The 19,540-nt window shown below is 55.7% G+C and overlaps 1 protein-coding gene across 6 annotated transcripts in view; it reads left to right on the top strand.

Annotated features, from left to right (window-relative positions):
* Positions 1–19,540, top strand: part of SZT2 (SZT2 subunit of KICSTOR complex) — a 52,315-nt gene that overhangs the window by 16,547 nt on the left and 16,228 nt on the right. For 5 of the 6 annotated variants that reach the window (XM_061122163.1, XM_061122160.1, XM_061122159.1 and 2 more), the window contains 37 exons: positions 1,168–1,299; positions 2,071–2,212; positions 2,621–2,727; positions 5,924–6,134; positions 6,351–6,521; positions 6,879–7,113; positions 7,300–7,429; positions 8,342–8,484; positions 8,730–8,882; positions 9,016–9,130; positions 9,342–9,559; positions 9,657–9,872; positions 10,263–10,341; positions 10,545–10,639; positions 10,903–11,071; positions 11,241–11,355; positions 11,473–11,586; positions 11,775–11,945; positions 12,068–12,162; positions 12,405–12,528; positions 12,620–12,784; positions 12,875–13,079; positions 13,356–13,471; positions 13,580–13,826; positions 14,643–14,784; positions 14,918–15,010; positions 15,157–15,235; positions 15,336–15,629; positions 15,793–15,934; positions 16,111–16,206; positions 16,294–16,357; positions 16,589–16,774; positions 17,102–17,269; positions 17,357–17,444; positions 17,543–17,614; positions 17,801–18,002; positions 18,828–18,927. In XM_061122163.1, the coding sequence (XP_060978146.1) occupies positions 1,168–1,299; positions 2,071–2,212; positions 2,621–2,727; positions 5,924–6,134; positions 6,351–6,521; positions 6,879–7,113; positions 7,300–7,429; positions 8,342–8,484; positions 8,730–8,882; positions 9,016–9,130; positions 9,342–9,559; positions 9,657–9,872; positions 10,263–10,341; positions 10,545–10,639; positions 10,903–11,071; positions 11,241–11,355; positions 11,473–11,586; positions 11,775–11,945; positions 12,068–12,162; positions 12,405–12,528; positions 12,620–12,784; positions 12,875–13,079; positions 13,356–13,471; positions 13,580–13,826; positions 14,643–14,784; positions 14,918–15,010; positions 15,157–15,235; positions 15,336–15,629; positions 15,793–15,934; positions 16,111–16,206; positions 16,294–16,357; positions 16,589–16,774; positions 17,102–17,269; positions 17,357–17,444; positions 17,543–17,614; positions 17,801–18,002; positions 18,828–18,927 (5,394 nt within the window). The remainder of the gene's footprint in view (positions 1–1,167; positions 1,300–2,070; positions 2,213–2,620; positions 2,728–5,923; positions 6,135–6,350; positions 6,522–6,878; positions 7,114–7,299; positions 7,430–8,341; positions 8,485–8,729; positions 8,883–9,015; positions 9,131–9,341; positions 9,560–9,656; positions 9,873–10,262; positions 10,342–10,544; positions 10,640–10,902; positions 11,072–11,240; positions 11,356–11,472; positions 11,587–11,774; positions 11,946–12,067; positions 12,163–12,404; positions 12,529–12,619; positions 12,785–12,874; positions 13,080–13,355; positions 13,472–13,579; positions 13,827–14,642; positions 14,785–14,917; positions 15,011–15,156; positions 15,236–15,335; positions 15,630–15,792; positions 15,935–16,110; positions 16,207–16,293; positions 16,358–16,588; positions 16,775–17,101; positions 17,270–17,356; positions 17,445–17,542; positions 17,615–17,800; positions 18,003–18,827; positions 18,928–19,540) is intronic. The other variant, XM_061122162.1, reaches the window with a different exon arrangement.

Genomic DNA, 19,540 nt, shown 5'->3' with positions numbered 1-19,540 from the left:
TATTTCCCTCATCACCACTCCTCAGTCCAGAGACAGAAGAAACATCAAACTTATTCCAAACAGCCAGTCCTACCTTCTGCTCTTTTAACATATGATATGGGCATTTTTTCCACATCACTAAATATTTTTTGAAAACACAGTTTTAAATGACTTATTCTCTTAATATTTTTGTCATTTTGTGTTTTTGTCATTATATATTTAGCCAAACCTTTATTGTTGGACCCTTAGGTTGACCCAGTTTTCCCTCTTCTGAACAATACAGCTCTGAACATCCTTCTCATCTTTTCACAGCCCCGGTTCCCAGTCTTCCTCTTCTCAGTCAGGCCTTTAGTAGTCCAAAGTCCCGCTCTGCCCTCTTCTGGCTGTCCCCACCCACTGGCCCAGTTCTGAATTGAGAGTGAAGTAGCTGTTGGGCGGGGAGGGCAGGGGTTGGGGAGAAGTGGGCAGATTGTAGGAGTCTGATGAGAACAGGGAGAGAGGAGAGATCCCAAGGGCCACCACAGGGGCTACCAGGTCTGTATAAAATTTTTAGGATGGGAGAACTTACTCATGTTGAAAGTAGAAGGAAGGAAACCCCATGGAGAGAGAACCAAGATGTTAGAGACAAAAGACCCAAGATTAGATGGAAATATTAGCTTTGGGGAGAAAAAAGAGGAAGAGGAATCTTTTCTTCAGAGCCTGAAAGGAAGAACAAGAATGCAGGTAGATCCAAATGACTGCCAAATGCTGAGGGCATTTTCGGTGGGTTAGAGAGTAGTACACCCTGAAGGTTAGGGTGAGTGGGGAGTTCCTGTTGACTAGTTTCTTTTCTCTGTGAAAATGGTGGCTGGGAGTTATCTGCCTAAGGTAAAGAGAAAGAGGAACACGTGTTGGGGGAATAAGAGTCTAAGCTTAAGAAAGAGAAAAGATCCAGAGCAGCTTCTGTGTGCAGTGCTAGGAAATCAACAAGAATAAGAACACATGAGTCAAAAGGCTTTTCCTGGCCAGATAGGGCAGCTTGTAGACAATGTCCTGGAGGCCAAGATGGAGGAAACTGGAAGATGTTAGTGGCGCCCCCATGCGGGAGCTTGGGGCAGCCCAGTGTGGCGAATAAATAGGGAGACCAGAGGGGTACTGCCCAGTGTCCCCCTGCCCTTCATGTCTCGCCCTTTCCCTTGTGCTTCTCAGGTGCTGGTGCAGGGCTGCCTTTTGGACCCTTCCCAGCGGGAGGTGTTCTTGCAGCAGGTGTATGCGCAGCTCTGTCTCTTTGAGGATAAGGTGGCCACCATGCTACAGCAGCAGTACGACCCCCAGAGCCAGGTATGTGGGAGAGAAAGCAGGTAGAGGCCGCCTAGAAGGAGGTGCTGTTAAGGGACAGAGGGGACAGAGGAAGGACAAGCCCAAATGTCCTAGAGGGAAAAGACAGCAGAAAAAAGGGGCTGAAAGCCAGGGGCAGAGGGCACCAAGGAAAGAAGTGCTAGTGAGTGCACACAACAGGTTCCCTGTTGGAAGAGGGCTTAGATAGACTCCCCAAGACACATGTTGTTGCTGGGAGAAAATGTGGAGGCTGTTTGCTTGTGTTTTTTCAGTCCTGAATCTTCTCCCCCAGTGGATCTGAGAAGGTGATCATGGGTGACTTTGCCTTATACTATTTTGTATAATCTGGGATAAAGCTGCTTGGGTTCACCACAGTGCACTCTCTTGTTCTTTTAGATATCTGAGAAGTAGCCAGGCAGATGGTAGGTCTGTCTGTCTGAAGACTTAATCTGATTGATGTATTAATGTATCTCATAATGGCAATGGAAGATTATGGAAAGGGGGCCTCGACTGGCAAAAGGTGGGGAAGGCCTGCTCCAGGACAGTGTGGTGCTTCACTTGGTGCTGGACGCCCTGCCCATCTGAGGCTCGGCCTCCGAGCACACAGCAGGGAAGGAGCACAGTTAGGACTTGGCCACGCAGTAGGGGAATTGGAATGCTCATAGGATTGGGCCTGTCTGGCCTGGGCAGTGCTGGGCTATCAATTCTGGCTTTGCTGTGGATGGGGCAGCAGTGCCATCTGTCCCATTCAATCTTTTCTGTAACTTGGGCCAGACAGAGGACCAGTCCCCAGACTCAGGGGAGCCCTCAGGCCGGAAAGTGGGCGTTTCCATGGTGACAGCTGATCTTGGACTGGTCAGTATGATTCGTCAGGGCATCCTGGCGCTGCAGCTGCTGCCCTCCAACTCCAGTGCAGGTCAGTGGGAGGAATGTTGGTGAGATTGGGGAAAGTAGGGTACAGGAAGGGTGGGTGGTATTATCAGCAAAGGTAGATGTTCCAGAGGATTGGTGGGCCCCAGGGAAGCGTGCCTGTTTCCTTGTTTGTGAAAGGTAAGTGTTCAGTAGTATGTATCTCGAGTACCCCCAGCTCTGACAACCAGCAGGGACCCTGGTGGGAAGGAGTAGGGCTCCAAGATCACCACTTGGAAGGAGGTTGGGACCCAGCCCTTGAGAGGTTGGAGCAGGAGGGAAGGGGAGAAAGAAAGGCCTTGGAAGATTATAAAACACAGTGGTTGGTGGACACCGAGGTCCTGTCCCTCAGGTGCCTCCCTGTGACTCTGATCTGGAGGGCCTCCAGGTCTGAGTCTGATGCTTCCTGCTCTAGGTATCATTGTAATCACGGATGGAGTGACCAGTGTTCCCGATGTTGCTGTTTGTGAGACGCTGCTGAATCAGCTTCGCAGTGGCACTGTGGCCTGTTCTTTTGTGCAGGTAAGGACTTTCTGGGAAGGAGGAGAGGAAAGTATCAAACCTTACAAGGTGGAATGTGGCTGGTTACTTTCTTGTAGGCACTGGTTTCCCAGGTAAAGCCAATAACATAGTTCTGGAGGGATGGTAGGGATGGGGAGGGAGCATCATGTCTAGAACAGGATAGTAAAGTGGTGGGAGAGGATTCTCATCTTTGTTCTTTCCTTAGGATGTGAGAGACAGCATGTTATAGTAAGAAGAATGCAGAATTTGCTGTCTGGCAGTCAATTCCAGTCCCACCTTCCTCATTAGATTAGTTATTCCTGTTTCGGTTGCAAGGGTCAGAAAACCCAGCTCAAACTAGATTAAGCAGAGGAGGGAGGGAGTATATTTAGGGGCCTGCAGCCAGTTTGGATTGACAGGCAGAGAGCTGTGGAAAACAAAGCTGGAGGGTAGGCACAGGCCAGAGAGTGGAAAGGTGCTTCTGCTGTGTTAGGAGTTCCAGCATAGTTGTGTGAGTGATGCTGATAGAGGGAAGGAAAGTCACTTACTGGGTTTATGTTTTATAAATGTCACCCATTGCTGGGGGCAGGACAAGAGTGGAGGCAGGGAGGCGATTAATTGCAGTGCTCAGGTGAGCGGATCAGGACTTACATTAGGGGAATTCAGGGTAAGAGAGAAAGGGGGTAGCATTAAGGAAATGAATGGGCGGCATCAACATGACTTATGATTAGCAAGATGTGAGGGGTGAATAAGAAAGAGGGGCTAAGGGTGTCTCCAGGTTTCTGACTTCACTGATGAGTGGGAGCCGGCAGAGTCAGCAGAGAGCAGCAGTTGGGGTGGGGTGAGGACAGGACGATGAATCCAGGCGTGTGCACATTGTTCCAGGTGCCTCTGTATCACCTTTGGGATTAGGCATGCCTGGCCGGAATCCTGGCTCCACTTACTGGCTGTGTGATGTGGACACATCACTTCACTTCTTGGGTGGATTCATTTGTAAACGGAGATTGTAATAGCACCTTCCTCAGTGGGTGAGGTGATGCATTTGAAGGGTTTAGCATAGTGCAGAATTACATAGTAAATGACTGCTATTCGTAGCAGTTGGCAATCAGACATGCAGATCAGATACTCAGGAGTCCACAGTAACTGAGAGATAGTTAGGATTTGGGCAGCCTACACATGGCATTTGAGAATAGATGAGGGTCCCCAAAAAACTTGGGGGCTACTGGGGTTTAAAGATCTTTCACAGAAAGGGGGGCCCAGCAAAGAATGAAGAGGAAATAATCAGACAAAAACCAGAAGGCTCTGGTGTCAAGAATTTCAGGGTTTTGGGGGGAAAAGGAGTACTTCACAGCATGAGAGGCAGTAGAGAGATCATGTATAGTGAGAAATGAAAAGTGCCCTTTGGGTTTGGCGATTAGGAGGTTATGGAAATTTTTTTTTTTTTTGAGGCTATTACAGTCAAGAGGCGGTGAGAGAAATGATTGCAGTGCATGGAAGAGTGGATAGAAGGGAAGGATGTAGAGACAAGTGTTGACAGGTGGAATCTGGTTGTTCAGATCAAGGGAGGAGCAAGCGTACTCAAGAGAGAGTATGGCAGCCTGAGGGGAGGATAGGGTGGAAAGAGAAGGGTGTTCTGATTTGTGTTTTAAGCTAGAGACTTCATGTTTCCAAAAGGCCATGAAGCAGAGTTTGAAAATAAAGGAAAGGAAGCTGGATGGAGTGAAGTCCCTTAAATTAACAGGAGGGCGTTGGCTCAAAAAACAAGCTGAGGGATTCTTGGAACAGAAGAGTGTCCTTCCTTCTCTGAGATGGGGATAGAAGTGAAGACCTGTACTGGGAGGGAGGGAGGCAGAGTTGGGAAGGAGGAGTGACGCTGAAGACTGGCCTGAAGGACCAGCTAGATTGGGTGTCATACGTTTTGATGTGGCATCACCCTACACAACTATGCAGTTTTTCTTCCATTTGGGATCCACTAAGATCTCATTTGGGTTCTGGGTATAGAGCTTGTGATCCTAGTTGGGGTTTCCAGGTGGAAGCAGAAAAAAGGTAAGGAGGGCCTGGGAGTTGAGAATGTTGCATAAGAAGTTGCTTGAACATGGGATCCAGGCTGGGTTGAGAAAAGAGGGCCAGGAGGACGTGGATAGATTTGAAAAGAGCAAAGGTTCAAGGCCTGGGAGTATTAATGGGATCAGAGAGCAGCAGGAGGAGGAGGATGAAAGGAACTTAAAAATGGGACAGAGTTATGTGTAATCAGGGATGTGGCAATTGAGTTCACAAAGAGGAAGTAGTTCAAGATGAAGCCAGGGGCCAGTGTGTAGGTAGGGGGCAGGTGAGTGGAGTAAAGTTCTTGGAGATGAGGGTTAAGGAGCTGAGTGGCCAGGGAATTGAATGAACCATCTGTAGGTATCCCCTCCTCTGATCTCTAAAGCCTGATGATCTGAGGTGGAGCTGATGTAATAATAATAGAAATAACTTGCACAGAAAATGTAATACAGTTGAATCATCCTGAAACCATCCCTGTAAACCCTGGTTCACGGGATAATTGTCTTCCACAAAGTGGTCACTGATGCCAAAAATGTTGGGGACTGCTGAATTCTAGAGTATACCTCCAAGGGACCAACTAGTAAACATTTTAAGCTTTGTGGGCCATATGGTTGTCCCAGGTATTCAGCTGTCCTCTCTAGCCTGAAAGCAGGCATGGACAGTAGGAAGATGAATGGGCATGCTGTGTTCCAATAAAAGTTTATTTACAAAAATAGATGCTAGGCTAGATTTGACCACAGGTTGTATATGGTTTGCCAATCTCTGATCTATGGGTTTAGTGCTCAAACTACGGTCCACAGACCAGCAGCCTTGGTCTTGCCAGGGAGCTTGTTAGAAATGCAAAATCTTAGGCCCCCTCACCCCAGACCTCAGGTGTTTTGTGTGCACCCTAAAGTTTGAGAAGTGCCTTGTCAGGCACTGCAGTCTTGAGATGATGATAGGAATTTGGTGAACCATTGGCCAAAATCTTAGTGAATGGGGTCAGGCTGGTATTTGATGTGGGGCGAGAGGGGTGTGGCCAGCTGGCATTGGCTTCACACAGAAGGGCTCAGAGAAGGAAAGCTGCAGCTATGCGGGCCAGGGACAGGAGCTGCCACCCAGCCCAGTCTCTTCTTGTACTTTCTTCTCCGTTGCCTCTCTTGGAGCTAGGTCTCTACTTGCTCACTTTCTTCAGGTGGGAGGAGTTTACTCTTACGACTGCAGTTTTGGCCACGTACCCAACGTGGAATTGATGAAGTTTATCGCCATGGCAACATTCGGCTCCTACCTATCCACTTGTCCTGAGCCCGAACCAGGCAACCTGGGTCTGACTGTCTACCACCGGGCATTTCTCCTCTACTCCTTCCTGCGCAGCGGGGAAGCCCTGAACCCTGAATATTACTGCGGTGAGGGGCAGACTGGGGCAGGCGTGGGAACTGGGGGACCCTAGTGTGGACCCAGAGATGATACAGGGATCTGTCTCGGGCTGGGGTCCCCAGGCAGTGTAGCTGGGCTGACGACTTTGCCCCGTTCTCTCCCGTGATTCAGTGTGGAACGTCCCCCGTCCCTCCGTCAGCTGACAGATAACACTGTCCCCTGCCCCGTCCTCACCCGGCCCCTAGGCTCTCAGCACCGCCTGTTTAATGAGCACCTGGTCTCCGCAAGCAGCAACCCTGCCTTGGCCCTGCGCCGGAAAAAGCACACTGAGAAGGAAGTGCCAGCTGACTTGGTCAGCACCGTGTCTGTGCGGCTTCGAGAGGGCTACAGTGTCCGGGAGGTCACCCTGGCCAAAGGTGAGGGGTAGGCCCTGCTTGTCCCACTCATCTAAGCAGAGCGGGAGACCCCGTGTACCACGCGTGGCAGACTCTGCCTGTCCGTTGAGCGGGGCTTCCTGCTCTTAGCATTTAGCTTCCCAGTTCCATCTCCTTCTGTTCCAGGTGAGTCAGCTGAGAGTGGTGTAGTGTCCTGGACTTAGCTTTGTTTTCAGATTTTGCCTGCAAACCTCAGTTTGTGTCAGTTGGCAGGCTGTGGCCCTGCACTCTGTGGAACCAGGCTTGGAACCTTTGGCCAGGCTAGAGTTCCATGCGGTAGGTGGAGGTTGCGGACAGGACTCAGTCCCAGGCCCTCCTCCCCTCCTGCTTCCCCTGAAGGCGGGTCCCAGCTGGAGGTGAAGCTGGTGCTGCTGTGGAAACACAACATGCGCATTGAGTACGTGGCTACTGCACCCTGGCCCCTGGAGCCTGAGGGCCCTCGAGGTACCCGGGTGGAAGTGACAATGGAAGGCGGTTATGACATCCTGCATGACGTGTCCTGTGCGCTGAGACAGCCCATTCGCTCACTGTATCGGACCCACGTTATCCGGCGGTTCTGGAACACGCTGCAGAGGTAAGCAAGGTCACCACTCAGTGACAGAGGTCCCACTTGTGTGGGGGGGACGGATATGAAAGCGGGGGTTGGAGAGAGTCACCCTGAGCACTAGGGGCTTGTATCCAGACTCCCATGTGCCCCTGGGGCTCTCTGCCCCTGACTCCCCAGAGCCCAGGGAGGCTCAGGGTGGCCCTTGCTCTGCAGCATTAACCAGACGGACCAGATGCTTGCCCACCTGCAGTCCTTCTCCTCCGTCCCAGAACACTTCACACTGCCCGACAGCACCAAGAGCGGAGTGCCTCTCTTCTACATCCCACCCGGCTCCACCACCCCGGTGAGGGGGCCCTGACGCGCATTCTCCCTGTCCTGTGCTCACCCTCTGGAGCCCAGAACCACATTCGTTTTCCTCACCTCTCAAATCTGAGGCTCCCAAACCAGGACCCTGAACTTTAGCCTTCAGAGCCCCCTCCTCCCCACCCCCACCCCTCCCAGGGGAGGAAAGAGTCCCTAGAGAAAGGTGGCCCTCAACAGATCATTGGAGTCAAAGGTCAATGCAGAATGTCTTGGTAGTGGTCTCCCAGCCAGCTGCAAGCCCTCTCACCATCTCCACATGGCATCCTCCAGCCTCCCCCACATTTTCAGCCAACCACTGACTGCTGTGCTTCTCAAGGACTGTGTTTTCATTTGTCCTTTGGTTTCTCCACACTTGGCCCCAGGCATCAGCTTAGTACTGAGGGGCTGGGGGCTTATTCCAGTGAATAATAGCCTCATTCCTGAGGTCCTGCCAGCACTCAGAGGCTTTTCTCCAAAGTCAGTGATGGAAGTTCCATCCTGTGTCTGGATTCAGCTTTAAGAGGCCACGCGGCCTGTCCCTGGGCTCATTTGTCTTAATCTAGCCAGTGGTCCCCCAACCTTTTTGGCACCAGGGACTAGCTTTGTGGAAGACGATTTATCCATAGACCAGGGTTTGAGGGAGTCGTTTTGGAATGATTAAAGTGCATTATATTTATTGTGCATTTTATTTCTTACTATTATTTCAGCATTTCCAGCTCAGACCATTAGGCATGAGATTGTAAAGGTTGGGGACCCCTGACCTAGCCTTGGTATTGGAGGCAGTTTCTGCCTCTGTCCCAGGCTGGGCCGAAGGTTTCTTTAGCCTTACACAACTGCCGCCTCTGACCCCGCCCCCCTCACCCCAGGCTCTGATGCTGTGCAGAGATTATTCACGAGCTCTTCCTGCCCCCAGGTGCTCTCACTTCAGCACAGTGGCTCCGACTCTTCCCATGCCCAGTTTGCTGCCTATTGGAAGCCGGTGCTGTCCATGGATGCTAACTCGTGGCAGCGCTGGCTGCACATGCACCGCCTGGTGCTCATCCTGGAGCATGACACGTGGGTGTCCCTTGTCGGGCCGCAGCCCAGGTGGAGGAGCGGGAGGCGGGCGGGACACGGAGTGATGGGGAGGGGAGGCGGTGGGTGAGCCCGTACCAACCTTGGCCAAGGAAAGCTCCAACCCATCCTAGCCCTCCTGCTCTTGAGCCTCCAGACCCTCAGACAGGGCCTGGAAGAGAGAACCTGTCCCTCTCCCCCACGCCTGGGGCCGGGAGGGCTGCGCTCACCGCACACCCTCTTCCCAGGCCGATCCCCAAGCACCTGCACACCCCGGGCAGCAACGGCCGCTTCAGCACCGTCCAGTGCAGGATCTCGCACTCCTCGCTGACCTCCCTGCTCCGAGACTGGAGCAGCTTCGTGCTAGTCGAGGGCTATTCCTACGTGAAGCTGCTCTCCAGGTGGGCACGGTGATGTCCCCTTCTCCGCCTCATCCTGTGTCTCTTCCTCTCACCCCAGACCCTCTCCCTCCTTCCTCCTAAACCCTTCTTCTCCCAGCCAAGGGCTGCTCACGGTCCCTCTGTTTCTCCCCAGTGCCCCAGACCAGCCTCCCTCCTCCTTCTACATGGTCCGCATCATCTCCAAGGCCCCGTGTATGGTGCTCCGCCTGGGTTTCCCCATCGGCACGCCAGCACAGGCTCGGCACAAGGTGAGCGGGGCCCCAGCTCACTCCATGACGACCCACGACCCCTGGAGTGTCGACTGGCTCCTTCTCCCCAGCACTCCTGGGGCCAGTCGAAGGAGGAGCCCGTCAGACCAATAAGCCATGGGGCACCAGGCTCTCCCACCTCGTCTGGGGACCCCTTCTGCATGTCCGTAAGAGATGGGAGCAGGAAGGTGTGATCACAGTTTCCCCTCAGATTGTGTCAGACTTGCGGGAAGAAATCCTGCGCCTGCGTTTCCCCCACCGGGTTCAAAGCAAGGAGCCGACTCCCAAGGTGAAACGAAAAGGGCTGGGGGGCACCGGTGGGGGCAGCTCTCCCTCCAAGTCCCCGCCAACGCTGGGGCCACAGCAGGCCCTGTCTGACCGGCCCTGCCTTGTGGTCCTGCATAAGCCACTGGACAAGCTGCTCATCAGGTTGGTAGAGGGGGTGAGGGCAGGCCAGGAACACGTGGGGGCCGCAGCTGAGCTGGGCATGCGTAGAGGTCAGCTGGGATTTGCCCTCGTTCCCCAGGTATGAGAAGCTGCCCCTGGACTACCGGGCACCCTTCTTGCTGACCCTGGAGCCACCGGGGCCGCTGCCCTTGGTGTCGGGCCGCTCAGCCTCTTCTAGCCTGGCGTCACTGTCCCGCTACCTGTACCACCAGCGCTGGCTCTGGAGCGTCCCGTCAGGACTGGCCCCTGCGCTGCCGCTCAGCGCCATTGCCCAGCTCCTTTCCATCCTCACTGAGTACGTCACTCAGCCTACCGGGCCACTGGGGGCAGGGAGGGAACAAGCATCAACGCTGGGCTTGGATGCTGGTAGAATGCCTAAGCCAGACACGGCCCCTCCCTCTGCCCTCATCTCTGAGGCCCCAGCTCTGCAGAGGAGCCAGCACAGAGCATGCGTGCTGCTCCCCTACCCACCACCTTTCCCCACAACTTGGTGATTTTGGCCTCTGGTTCTCATTGGACCTGCCGCCCTTGAGGTACCAGTGGTTTGAGCAGGGCCACCAGCAGACAAGTCTGCCTGGATGGCCACTGGAAAGTGGGCGTCTAAGTGGCATCGGAGGCCAGGGATTGTACGCTGAGTGGCTCTCCCATCTCATCCCGTCCCACCGCTGCTTCTGCGGGGCCTCAGAGTCCGGCTTTCGGAAGGGTTCCACTTCGCCTGCAGTGGGGAAGGCATCATCACCATGGTCCTGGAGCTCCCGATTCAGGTACGTGCCATCCCTCACGACCCCTCCCACCAAGGTCCATCCTCATCCCAGGGCACTCGCCTGTGAGCGGGGTTGGGGCTGATGGAAACGCTGCCTCACTGGGACCCTGTGGCCTGAGGCCGATCCCAGGACAGTGTGGCAAGGGGCCTGAAGTTCTGAGGGCCAGGGCTGGGGCGGGCCCAAACTCTCCCCTCCTGTCCCAGAACGAGCCCCCGGGGCAGGCTGCGGCTGAAGAGAGGCACACGTGCGTGGTCCAGTACATCCTCTTCCCACCTCATTCAACCTCCACCAAGGACAGGTGAGGCCCGACCCCCGAGCCACTTTGCTCCAGTTCCCCTTCCCCCTTCTGCCCCCAAAGGTCTGTCTCCCAACCTTGAAAATCAGGGCAGGGGATGCTGTCTTTAGACACTTTATCAGGCAGATACAGTGACAGAAGGCCATGTGTGAATTGTGGCTGTCCCGTGAGCCCTGGCCTTCCTGCCCTCCATGGACTGACTCCCGACCAGGTGGCGGTGGGTTGGATTCTCCTTTCTTTCAGGCTTAGAGTCCTTCTTCCTTTAGCTTCTCAACAGATGATGACAACGATGTGGAGGTGGAGGCCCTGGAGGGGGACTCAGAGCTCAACCTGGTCACCGAGGTGTGGGTGGAGCCCCAGTGTGGACGGGTGGGACCCGGCCCTGAGAGCTGGAGGCACCTCCAGGACCTGACGTACTGTGAGATCCCTCGAGCTGTAAGTGGCCTCGGAGGACCCCACCGGTCCCTAGTCCCCTGGGAGTAGCACAGCCTGATGGCTTCCTGGTCCCTCTCAGTCTCTGTGTTCTGAATGTCTGTGTTGGTGGGGGCTTCCTTGAGAGCTGGAGGCTGGGGTTAACCCCTTCCCTCTGCTACTCCTCCCCTAGCTCCACCCTCGGGATGCTGCCTGCATAGGCTCCATGCTGAGCTTTGAGTACCTGATACAGCTCTGCCAGAGCAAGGAGTGGAGTCCCCTGCCCCTGGAGCCGAGGGTCTCTGCCGGTCAGTGGGGAGGGGCCCCTGGGCAGGAGCAGGGGAGGAGTGGGGAGAAGCCAGCTGCAGACGGGGACTCCAGGCCTCCCCGCGCTATTGTCTCCCCCCTACCGACCGCCCTCCCAGGGTTGGACCAGGGAAGAGACGCCTGTGTCCACGAGATCCCTTTCCGTTTTGACCTCATGGGACTGCTGCCTCAGTGCCAGCAGCTCCAGATGTTCTTCCTCCTGCTTTCCAGAGGTGGGTGAATCTTGTGCCTGGAGGGCCAGCCAGCCAAGGGGTATTAGAGCATAGCCAGCAGATGAGTCTGCGAAGGAGCAGAGCGGGATGGGGCGGGGGCTGCTGGAGGGCCGGGCTAGCCGGGGCGGAGCCGGGGGACACCAGGCAGCAGGAGGTCCTGGGTGCTGAGTGGAGTGTGTGTTGGGCAGAGCCAGAAGGCGTCCCTCCTGCCGAGGGACCCTGTCCCGCCAATGACATGGTGCTGTGCCTGCTGCATGGCTGCCTGGGCCAGGAGCTGAGTGACCGGGAGCTCCCGCTGCCCGCCGCCGACCAGGCCGCCTTCCTGCGCGAGGTGCTTCGGCGGACCTGCCACAGTCCAGGTGAGCCCCCGCCTCTTTGCAGCTACCAGACTCTACAGAGCGATTCCCGTCTGGGTTCTGGCCTCCCCTTTCCTGCACCTCAGAGCCCTGCTCTTTCCCATCCACCTCTACCTTCGTTGTAGGTCCAGAGGGGCCAGCAGAGGGGGACCCTGGGATCCTAAAGGATCAAGCAAGCAGCAGCGCCCAGGCCATCGGAGACCCCGGTCTTGCCACCCCGGTCAGCACTGGTGCATCCTCTCGGGCCTTTCGTCATGGTGACCTCCTGCCATCCCCACATGTTCCTCCCCCCGCTTTCTAAGTCTGGGGATGCTCAGTGCCACCCACCACTGACAGGGCGCCATCATCCCTCTTGGTCGCCGGTCTTGCAAGCTGTCCCTGAACGTGGAGTCTCAGGCAGAGGAAGGGAATGGGCATTGGGTGGTCCCTTAAAACGGCTCTGATTTTGTTTTTCTTGTACAGAGTCCAGGCCCTCCTGAAATTCTCGGGCCTGTCAGCTCTGCCCAGCCCCCTCAGTGGCGCTGCTATGCAAGGCTTGTGACCCCCCAGCATGTTTTCCTGACTTTTCTCCCCGCAACCTTCTCAGGTACTGACTATTGACCCCTCTTACTCATCCCCTCAGCTCCCTCACTGGCCTGCCAGGCAGCTCTGAGTTATGTCTTGCTTTTCCTCTGCAGATGTCCTACATCTGGCTTCATATGGCCTGGAGGGACCCTCTCAAGAGGAGACGAGAACTAAGCTTGGGGATTGGAATGGGGCCCCCAGCCTGAAAGATCTGGCAGTAACTGGGGTCACAGTGACAAAGTCCCAGGTCCCCATCCTCAGTGTCACCCCAGCCAGTGGTAAGTCTGCTGACTCTTAAGTCAGTTAAGCAGCAGCAGGAATGGGAACAGACAGAGGGCTGGATGCCATGGACCACCTCTTGCCCACAGACAGTGCCCAGAATCCAGGAGAGCTGAGCCCACCCTTCCATCAGGACCTACCAGCTTACCCTGGGCGCCAGGCTTCACAGACAGAGGGTGCAGATGGGCCCCGGACCCGGTGTCCTGTCTACATCTATAGCTGTTCTCTGGAAGCACTGAGGGAGCAGATGGTTGGTGTGCAGCCCCCTCAGGCACCCCGAGATCTCGTCTTCCGGTGAGTGCCCTCTGTGCTGACCGAGGTCTTTTCCCGGCCCCCAGCCATGGCTCAAGGGGACAGATACACAAGTTGATGATGAGTGGCAGGATCTCAGCTTTTTAGCCACGTCCTGCCTGCTCAGTGCTGGGCTTCCTTCAGCACATCAGTTGAAGTCTCTGGGCCATCACTGCATTTGGTAGGGACCTAGGGACAATCCACTGGAAGGTGGGGGATGGTTGAGTGTGGGCTGTCACTGAGGGGAGCTGGCCAAGCCCTCTTTCCTTGCATTCCTAGGACTCAGTTCCTTGACCAGCCTTCCCTCTCCTCAGCCTGGATGGAGCCCAGGCACAAAGAGGCAGCCAACCACTGTGCCTTGCTACAGGAGCACGCACAGCGATGCTACGTCCGCGGTGAGTATGACGCCATGGCAAGGAGGAGCCCATTTTGCAGATTATGGACATGGGGACTGGAGAGGTCCTCACAGAGCTTGACCTCGTGGACCCTTCCGCTTCCCCTAGGGCTGTTCCGGAGCTTGCAGCAAGCACAGAGCGTGACCTCGCAGGACCTGCTAATAGCAGTGGATGCCTGTGAGGAGCTACTGCAGGAAATAGACATCACCCCTTTTCTGCTCGCACTGTGTGGTCACACTCGGGGTTTGCCTCATGCACCCCCAAGCCCTGGTCCTCTCAGCCCAGGGCTGTTCAGCAGCAGCATGGAGGAGGGCCCCGAGCCTCGGGAACGAGCTGTCCTGGCTTCTGAGTCCAGGTTGGGATGGTTCCTGAATGAGGTATAAGGGGGCACGCAGATGAAGCCCCTATAGCCCGGGGCCTCTTGCCCTGGGGAGGCGACCAGCTGTACTTGGTCACTGGTTTCCCACCTTCTGCCCAGGCTTCTGTCTCCCATTCAACATGGGCAGCAGTCTCCCCGTCTTACTCTCCTGGTTCTCCCAGCTTTCCTATTTTCTTGTGGAGTGTTGAGCTAGGTTAGTGGTGAGGAGTTGCCAGTGGCCATCAGTGAAAGTAGAAGCTTGTTCCGAGGACATCCAGATAGTAGTGATAAATCCCCTAAACTGCTGAGTCTCACAGAGACAGAAACTTGAGTGAGAGAGGCAGGCAGCCAGACAGCTGTGTGTCTGGTGTCTACAGGGGTCAGCACTGGGGAAGTGGAAGGAGCGGAGGGAAGAGTACACTGGTGATGACCAGTTTCCTCTCTGGAGGTCTAGATCCCCCACCTTTCATGCCCCCCAGATGAGTGCACTTTCTTCCCACCAAACCTTGCTTCTCCACCTGGGTCTCTCTTCCACGATGAATGATATCTCCCTCCACCTACTGGTCCAAGTCAGAAAACCAGGAGTCAGCCTTACTCTTTCCTCTGTTGCACAGAAATGTCCAGCCACTAAGAAATATAGAGGTTAGAGTGGAGATGGGTGGGTGGGTTCTCCTGGCCTCTTCCTGCCGATGTTCTGTGCTCAGTACCCTTCCAAGAGGCAGAGGCACACCATTGTGTGCTGCTCCCACTTGGGAAGCAGGCTCCTCTAGGACATGATGGTTCCTAACACTTACTACCCCCAACCCCACTCAGCATAGAGACCGAGGACCTAAGTGAGCCTGAGTTTCAGAGCACCCGTATCCCTGGCCATCCAGACCCGGGCCTGGAGATCTCTCTAACAGATGTCTGTCAGCTCAGAGGAGAGGCCCATGATGCCCTTCACAGCCTCATACAGGTGAGGATAGAGAGACAGAGTCCTGGCTGGGCAGTGGTCCCTCATGGTTGGGGGTGTGTAGGTGTCTGTTCTAGGGTAGGGGCAGTGTTCAGCCAAATAGCAGCTGACATCGTAGCCTTCTAACCCCAAACAGGAGAAGTTCCTGGAGATCAGCAGTCTCCATTTCCGCACGGTGCCCTCCAATCCCCACTACTTCTTCTATTGCCCTCCATCCAGCAGGCGTGAGGTGAGCGGCCATCTCCCTTACCTCCCTCCCTCCCCACAGCCTGTAGCCCCTGAAACCCTGCTTGGCCCACCCAGATCCTCCTAATCCCTGATCCTTGGTCCCCTGAGGCCCCACCTCAGGTCAAGCTGCCTCTTTCTCTTGCCCAGGATGAGGGCCCCCGGGACATGGTCGACAGAAAAGTCAGTGACTTGGAGTTTTCAGAGGCTGAGCTCATGGGAGAGGAAGGTACATAGGCCAGTGAGTAGGGGGTAAAGGCTGCTTCCAGCCAGGATCCGGGGCCTCCGCTGCCAGCCTCTCCTGTTGACCACATGACATGTGTCTCCAGGAGATGCATCTGCCTGCTGCGTGGTCACTGAGAGTGACCCGGAGCTGGAGGTGGAGTACCGCGAGAGCCGTGAACCGGAACTGGGGCCTGCTGGGCTGGACTCCACCTCGCTGTCAGACGCAGACACTGTGAACCCCGATGAAGACTCCTTCAGTATCCTGGGGGGCGACTCCCCCACAGGGCCTGAGAGCCTGGCGCATGACCTGCCGCCACTCTTCCTGCACCTCACGTGCTCCGTGCGGCTGCGTGGCCAACACAGCTCAGTGCCTGTATGCAGCCTGCCCACCTGCCTGGGTGAGTCTAGAGGTCCCCAGGGAAGGGCCACAGGGCCTGGTCCAGCCTGCATGCCTGTCTGGGGGTGGGGGAGGGACTCTGCGTGTAACTCTTTAGCCCCGGACGCTTGGAATCTGTGCTTGTCCCGGGGCTCCAGTGACCCCTGACCTCCCCCCTCTCCCAGGCCAGGTGCTTTCTAGCCTGGAGGGCCCCCCCATCGGAGGCCGAGTTCCTCTGCGGGACCTCAGTGTCACTCTGGACGTCTTTGTGCTGACCTTGCCCCTGGAAGTGGAGCTCCCCCCGACCTCAGATCCTCAGCACCACCGGTGTGGCAGCAAGTTTGGCGGGGGATCTGGGGCCTCGTTAGAGTAGGGGAGCCATTAAGGAATTTAGGGACGCCTGGGGACTAAGGGTACCTTAAGGATTCCAAGAAAGGATTGCTGAGGAGGCCTTGAGAGGATGATAGATGCTGACCTTTGACCTTTGCTCCTGTCCTGCTCAGGTCAACATCTGAAAGCAGTGCGTCCTTCCCACGGTCCCCAGGGCAGCCATCCGATGATGGGCTGGGGCCTCCACTGCCGCCTCCAGGGGAAGACAGGTACTTCCTTACCTCCCTCCTAGGCTTCCTTGCTCCCTATTGGTTTTGTTCTCTGGAAACCAGTAAGTAAACCTTTCTTCCAATTAGGCACCCAGGACTGTCTAATTTGGCCACACCCCACAGACTGGCTGTTGAGACCACCATGAGTGAGGTGAGGGCCTTCCCTCCCCCAGCCTAAGTAACCTCCCCTCAGCACTGTAACTGACACCCTTTCCATCAGATGGTGATGTAAGACACCCCCTTTATTCTGGGGTTCAGGGAGGCCTCTCCCAGTCTGTGAGGCAGAGTCTCTCCTGGTGTCTTCTGACTGAGGAGTGTGGTGATGCCCCAGTCGGCGTTGGGGGTGTCCCTCACCACTCCCTGCATTGCTCTCCGACTGTAGATCCGCTGGCTGCTGGAGGATGAGATGGTGGGGGCGCTGCGAAGAGGGGGCATCCCCCAGAGCCCAGCCCTGCACCGCGCAGCCGCCCACATCCACAGCTCCCCCGGACGTTCCACGTGCCTGCGCCAAACGCTGCCGCTGAGTTTTGTGTTTGGGCCAGAGCGTTCTCTCACACAGTTTAAGGAGGTATGCTGCCCTCGAGGCGCTCCCTGGTCACCCTGGGGCCTGTCCTTCCCCAGGCTCCACGGACAGAACTGGAAGGCCCTCTCTCAGTTGGAGCCCACCTCCTCACCTTGTGGTCTGCCCCTGACCCCATGCCTGGCGGCCCAGCTCACCCTTGCCCCTGGGCCTGGTGAGCCTTGGGCAAGCCCCTGAGCCTTCTCATAACTCCCAGCGGGGATGCTAGTGTGTGCTTCACCGGCTACTTGTGAGGGGTCTGATGAGGAAGTATGAGGCCCACCAGTAAGGAGGGCTGCTCCCGCCTAACCTCTGGCCTTGGCTCCTGCTCCCTAGGAGTTCCGCCACCTCCACCTCCCTGGTCATGTTCTTCTTGAGGACCCTGACAGTGGCTTCTTCTTTGTGGCAGTGGGCCAACAGCCAGGTGGGTCCCACGGGGAGCCCCCTTCCCCGGCCTGGGCTTGGCACAGCCAGGAGGACAAGGCTGAAGGCCTCGAAGGGGAGGTGAGTCTTGCCTGGGCAGATCTGTGAAAGGAGCGGGTGGTGGTGGAAGTGTGGGGCTGTGCTCCAGCTTGCCCTCCTGACCCTCAGGCCCTGACAACCAGCCCCCAAGCCCCTGGCTCCCCAGAGGATCCTCAAAGCCCCCTGCTCATCAGTCTGCCCAACCTGCCCCAGGGAGGTAAGAGATGACTCGCATCTCCCTGGCCCTGCACCCATGTTCAGAAAGCATCCTCAGCAGGATCCAGAGAGGCTCCAAGCCTTCCCTTCTCTTCCCAGGGAGCCAGCCTGGGCCCAGCCGGGGACTCAGTCTCATGTCCAGTCAGGGCAGTGTGGACTCGGACCACCTAGGTAAGTTGGGGTGGAGCAGGGAAGACCAAGCTGATGGGAAGTGGACTCAGGGCCGCATAGTGAAAGGTCTGGGCAGGTCCATCAGTAGGGACTAACCCAGAGGGGCCCACCAAGCTGCTGCACTTGGGGCTCACGGGGCTCACGTGAGCCTCAGGGTAAGGTTGAACTTGAGCATGTTTGACACAGGTTATGATGGTGGCAGCAGTGGCTCAGACAGTGAGGGTCCCAGTGAGACCCCAGGTGAGAAGCCCCCCTTCACGTTGCGGACCCCTCCTGGGCCGGCACCTCCACAGCCTTCCCTCATAGGCCTCCCTGGACCCTGCCTGCCTGACTTCTGGCTCATCGTCCGGGTGCTGCAGGACCGTGTGGAAGTGTATGCACATGCGAGGTAAGGAGAAGCTGGGCCCTGCACCCTGACTCCGATGTTAGCGTTTCCCTGGTCCCACAACTCCCTTCTTCAGTGTTGTTAGAAGGCTAGACTTGGGACTGAGGTTTTGAGTAGGGATCTGACTTGTGCTCTGAGGCTGGGGGCTCCTGACCACTTCCCACATGTTGTAACAAAGCATGTCACTCCACTCTTCTAATGGAGTTGAAAAGCTGATGAGGATTTTGGCTCCTCGCCAAACCTTAAGAGAATCTGTAGTACACAGCAGCCCAGGCGCTATAGGTATATAAAAATAAGGGATAATAGATAATATTTAACAAGTACTTGCTCTGTGGCAGGCACTGTGCTATGTTTGTTACATGGATCACTCATTTGATCTGTAACATACCTGTGAAGTATTATTATCCTTGTGGTCCGAATGAAGAAACTCCAGCACACATAGGTTATATTACACTTGCTCAAGGTCCCGGTTAGTAAGCAGCAGCGCCATACTTAGGCATCTTGTTCAGTGCTGCTCTAATCATGGGGGTGGGCATGTTAAGAGAAGGGAGGACCACCATTCTGACAAAGAAGATTGGAGGATAAAGAAGAGGTGAACTGCATGATGGAAACCTCAGGTAGTACCTACATGGAGGCTGATGAGGCAAGCCTGCAGCCCAGGCTTCCAGAATTGCTGTTGAGAATTCCATGTTTCCTAGTTCCCTTCATGTTTACTTCCCCTTGTCCAGTCCTCCTTCCTTTCCATGGTTCCTCTTGGTCCCTCCTCCCATGACACCCTCCCCTCTCTCCCTCCCCACTGCAATTCTGTGTTTGATGCATCCTCCCCAGGAACCTGATTCGGGAGGATGGGGGGCCAGGCACCGAGTGTCGCCACCTGCAGCAGCTCCTGGTGAGGCGAGTTGGGGAGATCTGCAGGGAGGTCAACCAGGTAAGGGGCAGCCGGGGGCAGGCCTCTCCAGGCATGGGATGCAGCCCAGATAACAAAGGAGTTTCCAGGAACTTGACTTTCAGAGGCTGTTGATCCAACTTGGACGTTTTCTCTGACCCTTAGTTCCTGGGATGCTATTACTCCCCAGTGTCCTTACAACCTGAGGCGCTCTCCCAGCCCACCCCCAGAGTGGGCTACTCTCTCACTCCCTTCCAGTGGCTGTGAGATGCTCCCTCTCATTGCACTCAGCTAGGGATGAGATAATGAATTAAAACAGAGGGAAGCTTATGTCAAGTGGGGAGAGATGGATGTGAAACAACTAAAACACACAGATTATTTCCGCTGCAATTGTGAAGGCTTCTATAGAGGAAAAGCAGAGACTGTGAGAGCACTTAACAGGGATCTGACCATCTGCAGTGTCAGGGAAAGCTGGGAAGAAGAGATTTTTAAGCTGAGATCTGAAGGGCAGTAAATAGATTCTGGCAAAGAGGAGAGACAGATGTTCCTCACTGGCTTCAGCACTCAGCGCCTGGAGCCCAGTGACTGTCAGACACCATCTCTGAGCTCCCAGTAATTACTGATGCTCTTTTTGACCTCCAACCCCCCAGTGATA

The sequence above is a fragment of the Dama dama genome, chromosome 20, assembly GCF_033118175.1.
Source record: "Dama dama isolate Ldn47 chromosome 20, ASM3311817v1, whole genome shotgun sequence".
NCBI lineage: Eukaryota > Metazoa > Chordata > Mammalia > Artiodactyla > Cervidae > Dama > Dama dama.
This window is presented reverse-complemented; position numbering and strand designations above follow the sequence as displayed.